We start from the raw sequence: 21,151 nt of genomic DNA on the forward strand, positions 1-21,151 counted from the left end.
AGGTGGGAAGGCGTTGTGGAAACAGGGGTGGGGTGGACCAGTGCGGGGGGTTCTCCCCACAGCCCAAAGCTATTTAGAACCCTAGTCGCTGGAGACCTACCCCTCTCCCTCTTCCACAGGCCTCCTCCCTAGCACTCAATAAATGGCAGCTGGGATTTTGATTATGATCATTAAACAATGATGCTTTCTGGAGTGTCCAAATGCCATCCTATGGGTTCACCCAAGCAGGCCTCATTTTTATTCTTTTCCATAAAGTGTATTTGTTCAACATCCAAGCTTGGGTGACTTAAGATCTGAGCATTGTTAAATGTTCACATAAATAAATTTGCAAAACAAGGCAGAAAAATAATAGTCATTTATTATGAGAGCTGAACTTACACCACACTTACAGTGTGCTAGGCACTGCTCTAAGTGCTTCTCACAGAGTAAATCACTGAACCCTCAAAACCACAAGCACCCCATGCTATTATCACTCCCATCTGAGATAGAAAACCATCACCGGGGACTTCCCTGGTGGTCCAGCGGTTAAGACTCCGTGCTCCCAATGCAGGGGGCCTGGGTTCGGTGCCTGGTCAGGGAACTAGATCCCGCATGCTGAAACTAAGACCTGGCACAGCCAAATAAATAAATATTAAAAAAAAAAAAGAAAGAAAGAAAAAGAAAACCTTCACCAGGCCATCAGCTGCAACTTCTGGGCTGGAAAGCATACCATGGACATGGAGGGTCCCTGCTCATCCCACTCAGGGGTGGAAAAGTTTGACAGAGGCAGGGAAGGTTCCAAAAGGGCAAAGGCGAGGACACACACGTTATCTGAGCAAATGCTTACGTGCCAGGCAGGCCCCGGAACATGCACTTCATGTGTATTATCTCTTTTATTCCTCATCACAATGATAGGAAATAACAGTTAACACTTGATGTACACCAAGTGCCATTAAATACGTGCCAGGAACAGTATTAATGCTTGATAGATATTAATCCTCTCAGTGACCCTGTGAAATCAGTCTTCTTCTTATTATCCCCATTTTACAGAGGAGGAAACTGCAGCACAGCGCATAAGAGGTAGAGCCAGGATCCTGACCCAGGCAGTCTGGCTCCAGAATTTATGCATTTAACTCCCAGAATATACGGCTTTGGAACACGGGGAATCCCCACCCCGACCTTAGGAAACTGAAATCTGAACCAAAGCTGAGACACATCTGGTTTCCCTGTGGTGTCTGGATGTCAGGGGTATGTGGGCACTGTGGCCTGGGCAGGAGTGCAGATTGGACTCAGCTGCCCCACAGAGGCCTGGGGCTCAGAGAGGATTGGGGAGGGGCGTGGTTGCTTAGAAGATGGGGCGTGGTCCCACAAAGGCTAGAGAATGATGGGTTGAAGCGGTCAGATGGATCTAAAGGCAACTGACAAGCCCTGGGGTCCAGCAGAGGGGGTGTTATGTGCATGAGGCTGTGGAGATGAGGGCAGGTTCAGAAGGTCCTTAAGGGTGGGGGTCCTAGAGCAAAGCGGGCATGTGTGAGGGCTACATGGGTGCCTGGGTTCTATGCAGGGCTCAGGGTCTATAAGATATTGAGTGGATGAGCCTGGCCTCCAAGAACCTCTAGGAGCCTTAAAGAACCTAAAATACAGAGTAGTCAAGGTGAGCCCTTGGAATGCATAAGGACTCAGATTCTATCTGACATATGGTGGGTCTACAAGGATCCTTGGATCACACAGGATCATAAGTCCTTAAGGGAAAGAAGCCAGTTTACGGGATCTCTGGAGACTTAAAAGGGGACCAGAATTCTATAGGGGAGTGTGGTGGTCCCCGAGACCCAGGATCTACAGGGCCCCGGATTCTAGCGGATGCTATTGATCTATGGAAACCCCACATCTGTAAGGAGCCGGACCCCTCCATGGGGCGGGGGGGAGGGGCAGCAGGAACCTGGAGGGTCTGTAGGACCTTGTAATTTACATGGAGTGTGGCGGGTCTACACGAGCCCCAAATAATACGTAGGACGTGGCGGGTGTACACGGCCCCAAATCCTACAGGGAACGTGGCAGTGTGCATGGTCAGGGATGCTGGGGAGGACGTGTGGAGTCAGGGTGTGACGCCCGCCGCGGGCCGCGTCCCTCACCTGCTCCGGGTCGGAGGAGAAGCACCGCTGCTGCCAGAACCGAAGCCTCCGCGCGCCGGCTCCGGGCTCCCCCACCCCCGCCTCCGAGTCGCTCTAGCCACCCCAGAGTCCACCTTTGCTTCCAGCTCCACTCCTCCCGCCAGCCGCTCTAGCCCGCTCCTGCCAGGCTCCAGCCCAGGAGACTCTACTCCTCCTGCCGGCCGCTCTAGCTCTCCACTGAGCCACGCTGGCCAGACAGGGCCGCTCTGGCCTGCCTTGGAGGACTGGCGTTTCCGTATCTCGACTGCCCCGTCACTCTCCTGGGCCCCGCCCCCTTCCCCCTGCCCCCCGCCCCCAGGCCAGAGGTGGGGATGGTTCCAGCCCCCAGACCAGTGCTCAGTCCGAGAACACCGAGTCGCCCCGGCCCTTAGCCCCCAGACTGGGATCCCCACCCTATCTTTCCGCCCTAACTTGGGACCCTTTGAATTCCCAACGCTCGTACATTAATTCTCCCCGCACTGCCTCCCACCCCGCCTCACACTTTCCGCTGGGGCCGCAAAGCAAAAATCCTGGGTTTGAGCATACCTTCCCATCTGACATGCAGTGGAACCTGGAAAAAGTAATTAACTCTCTCTGGGCCTCAGTCTTCCCATCTGTACAATGGGAAAAGATCTCCAGTTCTGCAACCCATCTCCCAGGGTATAACTCATGACCCAGAAAAAGACCTTTCCAAAAAATGCTTTGAGACGCATTCTGCAACTTTCAGCTTCACAACGGCCTATGACCCTGTTATTGTCGTTTTTCCTTTTGGGTGGCTCTAAACCATGCGGGGTTGGAGGACGGCGCTTAGCTGAAAGCACCTGCGAGTTCAAATCCCAACTCCACTCGGTCTCACGATGTATGTGACCTGGGACGAGTCGGTTTTACTCCCTGGGCCTCAGTTTCCCCACCTGTGCAATGGGAGTGATCATCCGTCCTCCGCCAGACAGTTGGGAAGCCTTGACCCCCGGCTCGCAGCCCTCATCTCACCTACTGGGCACTGAGCAAGTATTACTTCTCCTCTCTTTGTCCCCTTTGACAGATGGAAAAACTGAGGCCCAGGGAGGGGCGCCTGCTGGCTCAGCGGGGCCGGGAGGAGGCCCCTTCACTGCCGGCAGCGCCCAGCCCCCCTCCCTCCTCCTCCCCACTTCCCCTAGCAGCCGAGGGGAGAGAGGCCGGGCGGGGCCAGGGACGATGTACCTGGTGTCCGCGCGGGGAGGTGACCGGCGGGGCGCCCGAGGTCGGGCTCGGCGATCCCGGGCCCGGTGTCCCGGCTCCCGCTTCCTGGCTCTGGCGGGGCAGGAAGTTGGGGCGTTTTTCCGGAGGCCCCCGCCCCGCCGCCCCTCCCCGCTTCCTGCCCGCGCCCCGGGCCCGCCCGGCACCTCCGCCTCCTTCCCCTTCTCGCCGCCAGCCCCGCCCCTCCTTTCCCCCACTCCGCCCGGGACCCGCCCGACCTCTGCCGGCTTAGTCCGTCTGACCGTCCGCAGGACGCGGGTTCCACTTTTCTCCTATATCTCTGGCGTCGGCCATCACCTCCCTGGCGAGGCTGGGGGCCCTGCGTCCGCCTCAGTCTGCGCAGCAGCCGCCCCTGCTTTCCGTCTCTGTGTGTCTCTTGGTCTTCCTCTCTCTTTTTTTTTTTTTTTTTTTTGCCTCTGTGTGTTTCTGTCCGTGTTCCTCTCTTTGTGTCTGTCTCTCTTTTTCCGTTGAGGTCTTTCCCTCCCGCTCCTGGGCCCCTGCTTCTCCCCGTTGTCTTTTCAACTCTTTGTCACTTTCTCCCTCAGAGCCTTCTCTCCCCAGCTCTGGGTCTGGATCTTTCTGCATCGCCATCAGTCATTTCCCCAACTGTTGCTTTCCCTGGAGTCTCGGGTCAGCCTCTCGATGTCCACTTTTCTATGGACCCTTCTTTCCTTCCTGTCTCTTCCTGCTGTCTCTCTGTCTCTCTCTGATGCCCTTTCTCCTCAGTGTCTTTCGATTCACTTGCTCTGTCTCTGCATCATTATCCTTGTCTCGATTTCCCTCCCGTCTCTAGCTCAGAAACTCTGTATCTCTGTCCCTCTCTGTCAACCGCCTCTGGATTTCCCCACCGTCCCCAGTTTAGAGCCACAGACTCTCCAAATCCCACTTCTACAAGTCCACTCCCAGAGAACAGGTGTGGCCATGGTCAGAATTTGGTACCAGTCTCACCAGACAGTCCACTGGGTCTTTGGGACTTAAATATGCATAAATGAATATGGTTACCTGGGTCCCCTCTGTGTCCCCCTCTGCTCAGGCACATGGCCTGGGTTGGGGCCCTTCCCAAGACACTTCCTGGTTCTTTCAGGGGACAGCCAAGACTGGCTACCTGGTCCCAGGTGTGGGGAGTGGTCAGGAGCTGGGGGAGGAGGGGGCTGAGGTCCTGGACTTCTGGGTCCCAGAGGAGGAGGGGGAGTGGTCCCCATGAGATCCGTGACTCCTGCGAAGGTCTGCAGTTGGGAAGGATTTATTATCACTAAGTGGCCATGACAGAGCAGGGAGGGGGGAGGTGACACTAATGAGGCTGCTACAATCAGCTCCCCTAGAAGCAGCGGCTAAGGGCTCATTACCCGCTGGATGGGGGGGAGCCTGGGAAAGGCAGTAAGGGGAGGATTGAGTTAGGGTGTGGGGAGGGGATGAGGACGGTCTAGAGGGAAGAAGAGTGGACACTCCCAAGGGGGAAGCTGAGTCAGGATACTCCCAGGAAAGATTGTGAAAAGAGAGCGGGTTCCAAGGAAGTGGGGTGAGACACGGTTTGGGTGCCCAGCTGGTGGGGCAGCCCGGCTGGGTCACGGCTTCTCTAGCTGAACGTCTCCGATGTGGAGGCTGCCCACATCCTGGTAGGTGCCCTGGAGGCCCCGGGAGATGTCCTCATACATGGAGCAGTCATCGAGGTTCAGGCCCTGGGGTGGAAACGGGGTGGTGAACCTCAGGGCCCGGACGCCTGGGTCCCTGCTCCCCAGCCAACCTCAGGGAGGGACCCCGTAGGAGCCCCGCCCACAGACACGCACCTGCCCCCACCTTCCACTCACCTCATAAAGATTTTCATCTTCATAGTCATCCTGGACATCTGCCCCGAATTTCATGTTCTGCCACCGTTTCTGTTGGGGGATTGGGAGCCTCCGTGAGTGGGGGGCGAGAATGTGTTTTCAGACCCTCATGGAGGCCGGGAGGTGCTTTACCAGAAAGGGTAAGGGACATGCCCAGAGCCACATGTCCTGTAAGTGGCAGGTCTCTCTGGGTCCAAGCCAGTGCCCTGTGGGCTGGCGCCACTGCCTGTTCTTCTCCACGAATAAAAACGACAATAATAGTAAATGGCTGTAGTTGCCCCACGGCCTAAAGAGAGACTGGTGCTGGCCAGAGACTCTGGGAGGACACCAGCCCCCATCTTCCCTGGCCTTGGCTACATCTGGAGGCTACGGCACTCCTGGGTAGAGGGGGAGATTTGGACATCTCTGTGGGGGGCGGGGAATGTGAGGACAACCCTGAGGGGAGACTGAGCCAGGACGCCCCTCCGGGCCCAGCGCCACGTAAAATGCTTTCATTATATTAAATTCCTGACGCCCTCACAGCCCCTACGAGGTGGGTGCTGCCATTCTGTCAAGTTTTAGGCGGGACCCTCAGACCCAGGAGGCCGCTGGTCCCCGGCGTGGCTCACCCTGAAGAGCAGCAGTGTCCCGGGCACCACGGCGCAGATCAGCAGGATGATGCCCTCGGCTGTGATGATGTTGTTCTTCGTGCCCTCCCCCATGTCCAGGAAGGGCCTGGGGAGTGGCTCTGTGAGGAGGGAGAGCCGCTCAGAGCCCAGCACCTCAAGTCCTCCCCTGGCCTCCTGGCCACACCCCCATCGAGGCCCAAGACCACTGAAGTCCCCACCTTGCAGGTGAGAAAATCAATCAGCCACTGTGTGTGAGCCGGGGAGCGAGGATGCCCGAGATGCAGGAGCTCAGGCACTGGCTCCATCCCCCCCGTCACAGGTGAGGAAGCCGGTGGCCCCAGCTGTGGAGCGATGTGCACTCACCACGCACGCGGAGGTAGGTCCCACAGGAGCACTGGACCTTCTCGCCTTCCTCGACTTGGCACTTGTACACGCCCCTGTGGCTCTTGTTCACCTGCTGGATGATCAGCTCGCCCTTGGGGCCCGGGCCTGAGAGCCTCATAGGGGGCCACGTGGAGTTGCCTTGGAGGATGCGCCACCATGTGATGTTGGGGTTGCTTCCATTGTGTCTGCACAGGAGGCGGACGTCGTCCCCAATGCTCACTGTCACCGATGGTGGGCCCCAGTCCACCCACAGGGCCTGGCACCTGGGGCCTGCGGAGAGGCGAATGCGTGAGGGACCGTGGATGGAGACACAGGCCCAGCCCGGCCCCTGCCGCTACAGCGCTCCTGGCTGTGTGTGTGCATGTGTGTGTGGCGGGGGTGTGTGCAGAAGAGTGTGAGTGACACACTGCTGGGGGGATCCCCACTCGCCTCTCCAGAGCCACCTCCTGCCACCCTCTCCATACCTGCTCCGAGCTTCGGCCCCACTGAGCTCACTGGCACTTGGATAGTCGGGTCCCTAGCGCTAGCAGTGCCCCTGGCCAGGCAGCTCCTTCTAGAATCAGTTTGGGTATCACCTCCTCCTGCAGGCCCTCCTAGATTATTTTCTCACCCCAGCCCCAGCCTGGCCATACACCTGGCGCTTTATATATTGTGTATAACTGTCACAGAACCCTTAGACGTCGGTTCTCTCATTATCCCATTTTACAAGTGTGACAGCTGAGGCCCAGGGCGGCAGGAGTGGCTCAGGCGTTCGAACCCTGGCCCCCTGGCCCTGGGCCCCTTCCTGCTGGTTTGTGAGCCTGTCCTGCCCTGTGACCCTGGGCCCGCCCCTCGTCCTCCGTTTGCGTAACTTTGTGTGTGTCAGGCTGGGGGCCAGGGGTGAGTTCAGTGTTTGGGCTGGGCTGGGCGTTAGGGGAGGGCCTCAGCTAGGTGGTTGGTGGGAGGGGGCTGGGTGGCCCAGGCTGGGGAAGCCCCAGTTCTTGTGACACTATCCCCCGCCCCCGGCCCCCTTGCTGCCCTTGGGCCAGTCCACATGGCTGTCTATGGCGGGAGGAGGAGAGAGGTGGCGGCAGAGGCAGCAACCTGAGGGTCACGGACTCCAAACTCAGCTCCCAGTGGAAATTTGGGGTGACTGGCCACCTCTCTCAACTCCTCCGTCAAACGGGGTGGTCACAGCCCTGCCAGCTGGCATTGCGTGGGAGAGGAAGGGGGAAGGTCACCGGCTCCCCCAGCACCGAGAAGGGGTTCCCTACGTAGGGGATGGTGACTGGGATTCAAGGCAGAGAAGGAGAAAGCTTTTTCTCCCCTGAAGCTGAGCACTACCCACAGTCCCCTCCCTGCCCCCAGCTCTGGAGCTCAGTCAAGGGCAACTTTAGTTCCTTATTTTGATCTGGGGGGACGAGGGGGTGCGGAAGGTGTCTCTCACCGTGCCTTCCCCACGGGGGATGCCCCATCAACTTCGCTGAGCCCCGCTCCAGCCTCCCGTTGGCCTGCTTGGGACAGTCAAGCAGATGCAGTTTCTACGGGGTCTTTTCTAGCCCCGCTCCTGCCAGCTCCTCTCCCGTCCCCACTGCCTGGGCCCTCGCAACAGTCTCCCAGTTCCCCCCCCACCCCCCCCAGCACCTGCCTGTTGACCACGTACCCAGGCCAGCAGCGAAGATCAAGAGGAGAAAGGTGGTGGCACGCGGGGTTCGGAGGGCTCGGGGACCCTCAGGCATCTTCTCCCAGTGGGTTGTTTTGTCTGGGTGGCAGCGGCCCTGGGGTACCAGATCCCACCTCGGCCGAGCCCCAAACCCCGCCCCACTTCCTGCCCAGCCCTTCGGAGATGGGCTCCACTGGCCCCACTGCTGGGCCCTTTGGCTGTGAGGCTGGGGACAGCCCCTGCCGGGAGGCTTCAGGCTGTGAGTGGAGAGGAACTGCTCCCTGCACCTGTGGCCGCCACAACTCCCCCGAGACCAGGCTGCTTGGGTAGGGGGAAGAGGTTGGTTTAAGGCCTGGCTCATCACTGGAAAGGAAGCCCGAGGGAGCCGGAGTCTGGGGTGCCTGCTGCACACAGGTGGTCAGGGGACGCGGGTGGCTCCGAGCCTGGTCTTTGCCTCTCACTGGCCTTGGGCAAAACTTGTCCCCTCTCTGAGCCTCCGTGTCGTCCCTCCTTGGGGTTGGAAAAGAGGATTTAAAGAGGTTGTGCATGCACAGCACTGAACACAGGGCCTGGCACGCAGTAGGTGCTCAGTAAATGTTAGTTACTATAAATGCTCATGAGGAATACATGAGGCAGGCCCACCAGCTCCGTGACTAGGTGGTGGCTTCCCTTTCCAAGATTTGGCATTTTTAATTCAAGAGATGAGGATAAAAATATCTCCCTGATGTTGTGACATAAGTTGATGTTCCCGACACCCAAAGGGGCACGATGGGCTCTTTCTTGGTGTTCTTTCATTTCAGCCTCTCCACAAGTGGGCAAGGTAGGCCACCCCCCATGTTACAGTGGAGGAAGCTGAGGCCATCACAGAGAGGGAACACCATCACCGTTACTTGCCCAGTTTATACAGTGTGGTGGTGGAGCAGGGATTCCAAGTCACTTATGTGTGACCAGCTTCCTTTGAGCATTATTGGAGGTCAAGTGGGAGGAAAATGAGGCCTGAGGGGATGACATGAGGTTGTTTAGATGTTTGTGAGTGGTTAGGGGACCATCTCATACACACGCACGCACACACAGACACACATAAGGAGACACCATGAAAAAATTCACGGCAGGGAGATTTTTGGTAGCAAAAACTGGGAAACAGACGAAGAGCCCATTTACAGGAGGAGGGATGCATAAACTGAGGTATAGTCAGTCAACGGAGTAGCACACAGCAGGAGAAGAGGCCGAGCTTTGCTTGTCAATACGGCTGCATCTCAGAAATAACAAGAAAACGAGAAGAAATGTACTATGACAGGATCCGGCTGGCTTGTTTTCAAAAGGCAAAACAACAGCATGTGCGGTTAGGGACACATGTGTCTACAGTAAAGGTGTAAACGCACGCAGGGGAGTGATACCCCACTCCTGAGAGGGGTTACCTCTGGGGGAAGCAAGGAGTTTGCGACTGGGAAGGGTACACAGATGGCTTTGTCTGTCTTAGTTTTATGTCTTGTTTTACTTTTTAAGCTGGGTGGTGGGTTCATGGGTCTTATTTATTTATTTATTTATTTATTTATTTATTTATGGCTCTGTTGGGTCTTCATTGCTGCGCGCGGGCTTTCTCTAGTTGCGGCGAGCGGGGGCTACTCTTCGTTGCGGTGCGCGGGCTTCTCATTGCGGTGGCTTCTCTTGTTGCGGAGCACGGGATCTAGGCACGCGGGCTTCAGTAGTTGTGGCTCGTGGGCTCTAGAGCACAGGCTCAGTAGTTGTGGTGCATGGGCTTAGTTGCTCCGCGGCACGTGGGATCTTCCCGGACCAGGGCTCGAACCCGTGTCCCCTGCATTCGCAGGTGGATTCTTAACCACTGCACCACCAGGGAAGTCCCATGGGTCTTTGTTACACAATTATGTATAGATACTGTTTTGCATGCTTGAAGTATTTTGTAATTTTTAAAAAAGGTGCAACTGTGACCCACACAGAACATGGGCCTCAAGAGTTCACACCTCCTGGGTTTGAATCTCAGCTCTGGTCATCTGAACCTTAGTTTCTCCTCCTGTAATCTGGGCATAACCTCCCTACCTGTGAGGCTGTAAGAATATCACGGTGTGCTTAGCACAGTTCCTAGGACACAGTTCCTCTTCTCTGGCCCTCGGGCCGTCCCTCCTTCCCTCCAGGGACCCAGGTGTTCTGTTGGGTCCCTCTCTGTACAGCAGGTCATTAGCCCCTCTGTACTAAAGTTCTTCCTGTAACCCCCATGTAGGAAGAAGTCTGGATCCAGATGCTGCAGCCCTTAGGAATTCACCTCCTTCAGCATCCTTCCTGGCTGAGCCGGTTTCCAGGCCCTCGACTGCCCCCCAGTGGCTGGAGGGGCGCAGCCGCCGCATTGCAGGCCCTCTCAGGCTTGCAGGCCTGTCTGGGCAATTCCACTTCCCGCTTACCCAGCACCGGCGTATCTGGCACTGTGTGAGCAAACCAGACGCTTGGCATTGCATTCCCAGGACGACTCTGGGAAATATCTTCATCCTCAATCAGCAAAAGAGGAAACTTAGGCCCCAAACAAGGAGTGACTGGCTCAAGGCCATGCCCAGGAGTGTAACCCTTTGGGCCTCATTTTCCGCACTTCTAAGGGACAGTGCCCTGTAGTGGCTAGAGCCCAGGTCCAAATGCTGGCTTTGCCACCTCCTGGCTGTGGGACATCAGGCAAATTACCCAACCTGTGACTTATCTTCCCCATCTCCAAACTCCGCTTTTTGGCACCTACTTTACGGAGTATTAAATGATGTATTTATAAAGCACCTTGCACGTGGTAGGCTCTAGTCCAGTGTTTATTCAGATGAGATCTTCCAGCCCTGACAACTTCCAGGCTGGGGGGAAATGACACCTTCATTCCCCACCGGGTGTAGGGGACTCTTCGGTTTGATATTCTTTCCATTTTGAACATCTTGGTCCATCAGGTGTGCTGCTTTGAGCCAAGATTCGCATCTCCCCGAATCCCTCAGGGAGGAGTAAGCAGCTTTACAGGCAGAAGCAGAAGGCTGAGGGTAGGTTGCTCAAGGTCGCGCAGAATTTTGGGCAGCGTTGGAATTTGAACCCAAGTCATTTGGAGCTCACAGCCAGGCTTGGCACTGGAAGGAAATAGGTTTGATCTGAGGAGTAACTTGGGATGGGGGAACCTCAGGGGTCTTGGCCTAGCCAGCTCAGGCTCAGCATCTTAGTTTTCCCCAAATGGCAAGTGGGCCAGGTCTCATGGGGTGGTAAGGGGACCCTTCCAAAGCTTAGCACCTGCCTACTGGAAGCCCTTTGTATCTCCCACCTGGACCCGAAGGCCAGTCACAGGTGGAGCTCCTGTCCCATTGCAGAACTGTGGTGGGGGGCGACACCACCAACACCTGGGAACTTGGCCTCTGTGCAGGGTCCATGCCCCTCCCTTTCGGAGGGAAGTAGCAGCCCCCTGCCAGCTGGGTCCCTGCTGCAGCTTCAGCACTGCATCCCAATTCTTGGGGCAGGTACAGCTAGCTCCATCTTACAGCAGGGCCCAGGCCAGAGATCCCCAAAGTGTAGGTCAGGAAAAGGACGTGTATACTAGGCAGGTCACCTTGGGCTGGAGGCCCACAAAGGACCACCCCGAGTGACGGCTTTCCTTGTCCACCTCCTTCCAGAGAAGCAGCACCTGAGCCCCAGGGCCCTCGTTTTGTTCCAGCAGGGTCCAAGGCTCCACATGGGGCCACTGCTTGAACTTTCAGTTTCTTTTTCTGAGAACCGCAAAGGCAAGGTGTCGGAGAGCAGCGAGGGCGCCTGGGTCTTGCACCACCATCTCGCCCACCTGGGGCAGAACAAGTGTGAACCTGGAAGGCCAGGCCTCAGGTTTCCGAGGCTGTTGAGTACCACAGCCATCCAGGAAAGGCCCTGGCCCCTCTTTCTTAATGGAAGTGCAGTGCAGTGCAGTGCTCCTTCCTCTTGCCCGGCCACCCCCCAATCAAGAGACCCAGACCAGGATTACGAATGAGGCAATTTATTAACCCAGCATCATTTGTTCTAATGCTTCTTGTTGGCAGCTGCCACCTGTGGGAAAAGATGGACAAATAGTTAAGATCAGTTGTGGGGTCTGCGTTTAAGCACTTCACAGTCGCTCCCCAGCAGCCATGGGACGCCAGGCGCCCTGATTTGTGATTTACATGTGTTCACCTCATCCGATCCCCACAATCTTGGGTACCTTCCCATTTTACAGAAGGATAAAACTGGGACTCTCAAGGAAAGAGAGCGTTGTCGTGTGTTTCCAACATCTGCCCATTACTCCACACTGCTGTCTGTGCCAGGCCCTGCTCTGCCCTGAAGAGCTACCTTCTCATTCCAGGCCACCCCCAATCCCCAGAGGGCTGACACCTCCAATCTCTTCTGACACTTAAGTGACTCAATAGTCCAAGACTCCTAGGAGGCCCGAGTCAATAGGAAAGACAACAATGGGTTCATGCCAGACCCTGGAGGCCTCTGTTGCTGTAGCTCATGGAATCCTCACCACCACCCTCCGAGGTAGGCAAAGGCAGATCACTCTACAGACAGGGAGACTGGCTCCAGGTGAAGGGACTCTGGCCCAGGGTGTCTATGGTCAGTCAGCATCTGGATGGAGACCTGGGTTCTGAGGCACCCTAATACTCAGTAAGCACGAAGACTAAGGAAGAAACACTGCAGTCAGAGTCAGAAGGCTGACCCGGGAAGAGGGAGTCGTGTGTGTGGAAGCGTGCCCTGCGGCAGAAGCAAGCCCGGCGAGCTGCACCCTGGGCCTCCCTTCACCCAGGCACCTGCATTTTCAACCAGCCCCCACAGGAAGTCTGTCAGAAACGTTCTTTCTCCTGCACCCTCCCCCGCCCCCGGGCTGTGCCCTCCAGGGGAGGAAACTCCCATCTGACAAAACCCAGGCTCCAGAAACACCCAGGCGGTGACTGAGGTACCCAGCCCTCACCTGTCCAGCGATTCTGTCCAGATCTCTCTGTCCCTGAGGTGTTAGTTTGCGGCCCCTGTGGGAGAGAAGGTCGCGTAGCCCCAGGTGAGTGCAGGCTCCCACCAGCGTCCCTGATCCCTGCCAGGCCTCTCCTGGACGCGAGCCAGGCTTTCCAAGAAGGCACCTGGCCACAGGACCACATGACACCAGCCAAGTCCCACTGAGGTCCCCAGTCGGCTGCATTCCAACAAGCTGGAGGCTGGAGTGGGAGCTCCCCCGGGAGCTGATGGGGTGCCGTTTGTGCAAGCAGTAGATCAAAAGCCCCGAAAAATCAATTGGGAAAAGCTAACGAGCAGGCTAATGAAAGCGGACAGTCACTAAATTACCTTCCTGAAGCCTGGAGTAGTTAGCCAGAGAGGTCGGGGGGAGGCCCCGCGCTGTGCGCTACTCCGAAGAGTCCCCTGCCTGCCCGGGGGGCAGGTGCAGCTGTGCAGGACAGACCTGGCACCTCACTGCGTGGGCGGAGGGGCACAGGCCTTGATAACTTCATCCCAGGGGATCTGGCCCAAGGCTCCTCCGCACCCCCAGCTCCCGCTTACCCATCTTGGTCCTTTTCCACCATTTTCAGCCCCTCCAGGGCCTGGAGGACCCGCCGGGCCACGCTCTTGGAGCCTCTGCTGAAGTGGCTGGGCATGACACCATTCCTCTGACGCCCCCCGTAGATCTTGGTCATGGAACCAACCCCAGCGCCGCCCCGGAGGTACAGGTGCCGTGCTGTGGAAGCTGGGTGGGAGGCAAGGGAGACTTGAGAACCCTTCTCAGGCAAAGAAGATGCTTCTCCACAGCTGTGGCAGCCTTAGGAAAGGGCCTTGCTCAAGGTCACAAATCTAGTTGTGTGCGGCCGCAGATTCTCACCTCACCGTGTTACGGTCAGGGAAACCGAGAACGTGAGAACGCACACCAAGCCCCAGCACCTGACCCCCCGCCCAGTTCAGGAGACTGGCGCGCACAGGTAGCGGAGGGACCGCCGTAGCCACGTGACCAGGCAGACAACCCGCCCCCCAGGGGCCTGCTTAGCTGTTGGTGCCCAGCTGTGCTGCGAGATGGACCTGAGGTTCTGTGGGGAGAGCCCAGCAAATGTTTAAGCCGTGACTGTCCCCCTCCATCTGCCTGGGAGCTCCAAAGGGCAGCAGAGCCGGAGAAGAGACCTGCTGATCCTCCCACACCCCAGCCCTGGAGAGCCTGGGTAATAGTGGCGGCAGGGCTGATATCCTATGCAGTGGCTGTTCCCAACCTGGAAGGGGCGTCACCCGCTCTGTGGACTGGGATTCTGGTCCCTTGACTGGCTTGGGCAAGTCCCTCACCCACCCTGGCCAGCCTCCTTGGAAATCCTCTTCTGTTCAACGGGAACACTTGCCTGCCAGGCCCTATGCCATCTGCTTTTCACTCTCTCCTATGAGGCAGTAACATGGCCTTAGGAGCCCGCCCGACACTGTGGCCTTGGCAAGTCACCTACCCTCACCTGAGAACCAGGACGAACAGTACCTCGTTGAGCGCTACTGTGAAGATTCCACGAATGCGTCAGGTGCTACTTTCCTTTATGGAAAAGGTTAACCTCCACAGAGTAGCACTCCGGGGCTCATGCCACAAGCTCCGTAGGGACCGCCCCTCAGACGGTTCTGCTTTTCTACCTCAGGGGGCCACTGAGGTCTGAAGAACTGGGGCCCAGATGCTGGCCATCACACAGCCCTGCCTGGCTGAAAGCTCAACAGTAGGGATTCAGGCCACCGCAGAGATCAGCACGTGAGATTCCCCTTAGTCCTGAAGATGAACGGGGGAGCCAAGGATTCATTCCTTCAACAATGACTTGCTGCCAAGAGTCATGGGGCACTGGGCCATCTCCATGACCCTCCAGTGTCATGAGCTGGGGGGGAGGGGTAGGTGGAACCGACCAGGTGAGGGAGGCTCCTCCTTCCCTCCAGCTGCCACTCCCAGAGCAGTTCCTGCACGCAACTTGTTCTCAGCCTCTCTCCTGCCCTCTAAGACCGTCTCCAGATACAGCCACAGGCTTCAGGGGCCAAGGGCGCAGCACAAACCATCGCCACTTCTCCAGGACCACTGAGCAGCCTCTCCCCGGTACCACTGCCTTTGGCCTCTGCTCACTTTAAAACCACTTTCCTTGGTTCTTTTTGTCCTCACCCCACCCCCTAGATCGGGGCTCTGACCCTCTTCCAGGCACCAAGCAGCCCACTCACTGCCAGGATCAAGAGAGTCACCTGTTACAAGCCACCCCCCACAATCTTTCTGCCAGGAGTGACCTCATGGAAAACGCGCCTTTAAGACCAGTGCAAACGGCCAATGGCGACCACCATCCCTCCTGCACCCATCTGCTCACGCCCTGGCTCTACGTGGAGACCTGCTCTCCCACTCGGGCTGTGGAAGGCGTAAGAGCCTCACGAAGGGGTAAGATGAACACTCCTAATTTCATGAACACCCAGAAGAGGCTGCACACTAGAAATGAATCTTGCTGAACCAGGACTAGCGCTCAGCCCAATCTCAGCACGGAAAGGGGCGAGCTGTCTGGTAGATGGGGTTTGAACCCCAACATTGCTCCCTGTCAGCTGTGACAGAGTCCACCCCCTTCAAGTGGTCTGCGCCATGGTACTAAGGGGGACAACTTACTTCAACCCTGAGCAGTGACTGGCAGAGAACAAACTCCAATAAAGCTCAACCTTAGTTTCTCCCAGGGGGAGTTTCACATCTTTCTTAATGACGCATAAAATTATCTGGTGCAGGAGAATTCCCTGGTGATCCAGTGGTTAGGACTCTACCCTTTCACTGCAGGAGCCCGGGTTCAATCCCTGGTTGGGGAACTAAGATCTTGCAAGCTGAGCAGTATGGCGCATGCGCCGCGCGCACACACACACACACACGTGTGCGCACGCACTCAGGCACCCCAATCCAACAGCTGCTCGCTCACCGCTGGGCACCTACTGAAACACACACTGTATTCTTATTCTTACCCGCCCCGCAAGCAGACCCCTCTGAGAACGGAGGTCAAGAAGCCTCTCTAGGGCCACACTGCCCCGCTCCCTTCAGAGCCCTGCAATGGTCTCTCCCCTCGACACTGCTCCTCCCCTAGAGCACTCCCCCCTCTCCTGAAACAGGCTCTCTCTATCTCTACACCCCACCCCTCACACACACTGCCCCCTACACCACTGCCTGGTGACTGCTCGCCCCTACAGATCTGCACCTCGTGCGGACCACCCTCAAGAAGGCCCTGCCATCTACCTCTGCCCTCTGGATCCCCCATACCTGAGGTCAATAGCTGTCCACACCGTGCTGGCTCTTATATGTCTCCAGAATGACCCCCACTGTCCTGGTGCCTTCACTGCCAGACCTCAGCCTCCCAGGACAGGTCGCTATCCCACTGTGCTTTAGCCCCAAACCCCTGAGGAGGCAAAACAGGCCAAGCTCCCACGATCCAGAGGAGGAAAAGCAAATATGGCAGACTGTGGTTTTGGAGTCAGCCTGCCACGCCCTCCCACGGTCGTTGTCACCGGTCCGTATCTCACTTTCTTCCTGGGTCAATGACTATCTCCTATGACTCCACTTGTCCAGAGTATGGACTGACCAAACTAAGCGGGAGCACTCTAGACTCCAACAGAGGTCGGCAGACTTTTCCTGTAAGGGGTCAGATAGTAGACCACGTAGCCCGTGGCAACTGCAACTCTTGCCTGTCATGATTTTATACAAACAGGCATGGCTGTACCCCAACAACGCGCACACAACACACCCTGGTCTAGAACCCTTACACTGTGCCACCAGGGCAGCTGGGGAACTGAAGTCAAAAGCGAGCGTTGGAACCCCAAAGGGAGAGCGGCAGGGCAGGCAGAGGACGCACGCCCAGCGTGATGTGTTGGGGAAGGTGCACAGTGGGCAGAAAGGGGCCACAGCAACTGTAAAGATGACCAGCAGGTTCCACTCGGTGTGTGTTACCCAGGGTCCTTTCCCCATTTCCCCTTAGTCTCTCCCCACCTAGAAAAATAAAGTACAAAATGCTGCCAAGGGGACAGTGCTGCCCCCACCTCCAATCACGACAAGAGTCGGGTAGACTGTGGCATCAGGAACTGACAGACCGCAAGCACGTTAACCTCCCTGACATCAACTGCAAATCGGCAACCACCAGACCTACTTTGTTAGGTACAGGTTATACAAAATATGCATATTCACCTGATCAAATGGGAAAAGCTATTAGATTCTTTCTCCTCATCTTAGATCCAAAGTTGCCTTGCTTGACCTACCGGCTCTTGGGGCATCACCGAAGAGCAGTCAGGACCAGGCATGCCTTGCTTCCCAAGATGGGTGGATGACAGAGGCAGTGGTGGTCTCGTCCAGGCCCCACCACCACTGACTGTGTCCAGGGAGGTCAAGTCACCTCCCCTTCTCCAGACCCATTTTTCTTTAAAAAAAAAACATACAAGTGAGTAGACAGATATGCTACCCACCCCACTCATCTCACAGATTTGACCTTTTAGTCCTCAGAGGTCAGAGGCTGTGGCTGAGCATGCTGGCCCCTATGCCCGGTCTAGGGCCTGAAAGATTGGCCCACCCATCTACAAAATACTTCATGCTCTGAGGTGCTGGGCACCTTATACCAAGGCCAACTCTTCTCAAGGTCATTCTGGAGTTTTGTCCAAACTCTGCTTCCCACCTACAGACAAGCTCTGATCAGGACAGAGTCCCCACTTCACAGAGGACGGCTGAAGACAGGAGAGGCCGAGAGTCTTTAGTGAAGGCCCTGTGCAGAGGCTGCCACCCTGGCACAATCCTGCCTTGAACCCCATCCCCTACTCCCAAGGTAAGCCTCCATGGGGGTGACTGGAGAAACTTGAAACATTAAAGACAGATGAGGCAATACTAGCACTACCACTATGCAGTCAGGGGCTATACTTAAAACCAGTCCTTCAAAGTCATTACTAAAGGATTAATAAGAAGATGAGAAAAGGGACCAGTACAGGGTGACCATAAGGTTTTCTTCAGGGCACTTGAGGCTTGCCAAGATCTAGAGCAATGAGTGACCTGGTCAGATCTCCGACCCCTTAGTTACGAACAACTCATTTAACAAGACAGTCTAGTGCGATGATCTGAACAACAAAACAGACCCACAGACGTTAAAAGGACAATGCCTCTCTCTAAAATGAACCACGTCCAGGCAAAATATGAACACTCCACTCATTTGTCCCTGGGTCTCCCACAAGACTCAGAGGAAAGCACAGGTCCTCACATGAATCTCTTACAAATGAAGAAACAGATTCAGAGTACAAGATTATTGAACGTCACAAAAAACATGCAGTGATAGAGCCAAAGTTTTCTCTCTTGTTATTTCTGGGGGCAATTAAGAGCTCACAAAGGGGACACCCAGCCCCCCACGCCCCAGCCAAAGGCCCCAGTTCCTCACCAGCTCGTGTGTAGAACCAATTCTCATCGTAGGGAGCGAGCTCTTTATGCTTGGCCAGCTTGACAGTGTCCACCCATTCAGGGACTTTCAGCTTCCCGGACCTGGGACCAAGACAGCGAGAAAGGCACAATTCAGGAGTCTCCACAAACTCCATCCCAATTCCCTCCCCTCAACATAACTGCAGATCAAGAAGAGCCCAGTGTGTCCCAAAATACAAAGAGACTGAAACTCAAACACAACTCAGGCCTCCTGTAGAAAGGATGGACCCCACAGAGTCCTCCAACAAGCCTCCCCAGACTGAAAGCCTGCGGGCGCTGAGGGATCAGGCAAAAGCGACAGCCTCCACCCACTCGGACCGCAGTCCCCACACTCACTTTTTGAGGAAGGCTGCCAGGGCTCTGACGAACTCCTGCTGGTTCACGTCCTTTACAGTAACTCCAGGCATCTGCGGGAAAGGTCGAGCATGTGAACACAGGATTGATGGAGACGACTGACAAGGGTCGGGGGTCAGCCCCAACGCGATCTAAACCGCCGCACGCTCCTTACTTCCGAAGGCCCTACTTCAATTCCCGGCTTTAAAGACCCCTGCGCCTGTGGGTCCTACAGAACTCACTGACGCCCACGGTCTCTCCGGATCGCACGAACACTGCCTGCCCCCGTTTGTGAAGACGCTGTATGACCCCAACCCCTGATTCTGGGGTCCCCCGCATTCCCCGTTGCCCACCAGGCCCAGCCTCGGTTCCCGGAGCGCGCGGACCAGACATGCCCGGGCCTGCAGCTCGCACGTGGCCGCGACTCCAGGGGGCGGGGCGGCCCCGCGCGAGTACCCCGGAGCTCCCAGGCACACGTTCCGGACGAGGGAATCGGGCCCCGACACCCCGCACCCGGTTCGGACCGGAGCACTCAGCTTACCGTGCGACCTCCAAGCTGCCAGCCAGGGAAAAGGGAGCAACGGGGTTTCCCGGGCGCACAAGTCGGGCGTTGGTTATCGCGAGAGTTCCGAGAACTCGCGAGAACGGGGTTAGGAAAAGAGCGGCCGCGCCTCTCTCAGGGCAAATGTGGCTTCCCCTCCGTGAATGTGGGAGGGTGTGGCGTGAGGGCGGAGGCTTGTTTCCTCCCCACCCTTCCTTCTCCTGCAGCGTGAGAGAGTGAGGAGCTCTCGTCTTGAGTTGGAGGGAATCTAGCTTTGTTTGCGTTGATCGTGCATGGAACAAACAAAGGCGGAGACTGTATCTCCTGGCGGAAGTTATGGGTGGGCAGGAAATAAAGAGACCTGGCTACTCCTGGCGCCACCAGGGGGACGACCACTTTTCCGGGTGGAAGTGGCTTTTCTGGCCGGAAGTGGGGCTAGTAAGGGCGGAACTGTGACCGGGAGCGCAGGAGAAGGGCAGCGAAGAAATGCGGCCACCACCTGCCGTTCCTCAACCAGCAGTACTCGCGAGAGCGGAAGTGGACGGAAGCCGCACCCTTCTTAGGGCGGAAATTGCTTCACCACGGCCCAGGAAAGCGGAGTGGGAATGAGGCACTGGAGGCGGGGAGCAGATAAGGGCAGGGGCAAAGGGGCAGGGGCGGGACCTTCCGAGAAGCTCAGCTCTGCCTCCTAGCGCCTGAGTCTCTTCGCAGGTCGTGCACACATATTAATTCTATCAACAAATACTTTTTGTGTGCCTACTCTGTGCAAGGCACAGGTAAACATTATGTAGTATTACATGCATTATCTAGTTTAATCCTTCTAAGGTCCAACACCCAAGAACACAAAGAACACACCTGTGGTTTGATAAAGTTGCTAATTTGCTGCAAGGAGAAAACTTTTTTTTTTTTTTTTTGCTGTACGCGGGCCTCTCACTCTTGTGACCTCTCCCGTTGCGGAACACAGGCTCCGGACGCGCAGATCCAGCGGCCATGGCTTACGATCCCAGCCGCTCCGCGGCATGTGGGATCCTCCCGGACCGGGGCACGAACCCGTGTGCCCTGAATCAGCAGGCGGACTCTCAACCACTGCGCCACCAGGGAAGCCCAAGGAGAAAACATTTAAATGTGAATCCTAATGTAAACGATACTGTGTCAGTGTAGCTTCAGACAGTGCAACAAATGAACCACTCTGGTGTGGGATGCTGGTAGTGGGGGAGGCTGTGGGGGGGCCGGGGCACTATGGGAACTCTTACTTTCTGCTCAATTTTGCTGTGAACTTAAAAACTACTCAAAAGAAAAAAAAAAAACCTCTTAAAAAGTGGTTCGAGGGTAGGAAGTTGTTTATGTTGTGATGAGGGGCGAGGCCACGTTAGAGTACATTAACTCTGTAGGAAAAAAAAATTCCTAAGGAATCAAGACAGCGTGGTTTACTTAGTCATCTATTCTGAGAACCCAGAGAGGAGTTGCATGCAGGCCCTGCCCTCTGAGAGTACTTACTCTTGGAGGGGAAGACATAGTTGGACAGAGATAGGCACAGCTCAGGGTGATCAGGCCTGCAAACTGCGGACCAAGGGCCCCTAAGGAATGTAAGGAAATCTACCTAAGGGGCTTATCAGAGACTTTAAGTCAGATGAAAAGGATGAGGGTCTATGCAGGGCATGGGTTATAGGACTGTCTATGTGTCTATACTGGTGGCTGCAGAGCCAGCTACACAATGGGACAGGGATACAGAATGAGGCCTACATGGCCCAGGCAATGAGGGTCTGAGTAGAGAAACTGGATGGGGATGGGTGGTATGATGTTGATTCTACATTGCTCAGGGAGTGTGGTCTGGAGTGGAACAGGTTCACATAGGGCTGACATGAAAGGAAGCATGGATTCCCAAAGGGCAGAATGTAAAATGAGCTCCTGAAGTGAAACATGGGTGTCTGTGGGGGAGGAGACTTGTTTGGAGAGAGGAGCAGGATGGTGCTTCACATTTGGAACCTCATTGGTTATTTCTGCAGAACATCAGGATGGTACACGAAGGAAGCTT

The 21,151-nt window shown here is 56.2% G+C and overlaps 2 protein-coding genes across 2 annotated transcripts; both read right to left on the reverse strand.

Annotated features, from left to right (window-relative positions):
- Nucleotides 1–4,930: 4,930 nt before the first annotated feature.
- CD79A (CD79a molecule) lies at nt 4,931–7,901 on the reverse strand (the record flags this gene model as incomplete). Its single annotated transcript, XM_079723540.1, has 5 exons — nt 4,931–5,044; nt 5,174–5,242; nt 5,800–5,918; nt 6,163–6,453; nt 7,826–7,901. The coding sequence occupies 5 exons, from the start codon at nt 7,899–7,901 to the stop codon at nt 4,931–4,933; spliced, it is 669 nt and encodes a 222-aa protein (XP_079579666.1).
- Nucleotides 7,902–11,800: 3,899 nt separating this feature from the next.
- RPS19 (ribosomal protein S19) lies at nt 11,801–19,140 on the reverse strand. The gene is made up of 6 exons (XM_079723844.1): nt 19,117–19,140; nt 18,579–18,649; nt 18,205–18,305; nt 13,343–13,526; nt 12,765–12,819; nt 11,801–11,866 (listed from the first exon to the last, which is right to left on the reverse strand). The coding sequence occupies exons 2-6, from the start codon at nt 18,647–18,649 to the stop codon at nt 11,840–11,842; spliced, it is 438 nt and encodes a 145-aa protein (XP_079579970.1). The 5' UTR covers nt 19,117–19,140; the 3' UTR covers nt 11,801–11,839.
- Nucleotides 19,141–21,151: the final 2,011 nt, after the last annotated feature.

Source organism: Hyperoodon ampullatus, assembly GCF_949752795.1.
Source record: "Hyperoodon ampullatus genome assembly, chromosome: 18".
Classification (NCBI taxonomy): domain Eukaryota; kingdom Metazoa; phylum Chordata; class Mammalia; order Artiodactyla; family Ziphiidae; genus Hyperoodon; species Hyperoodon ampullatus.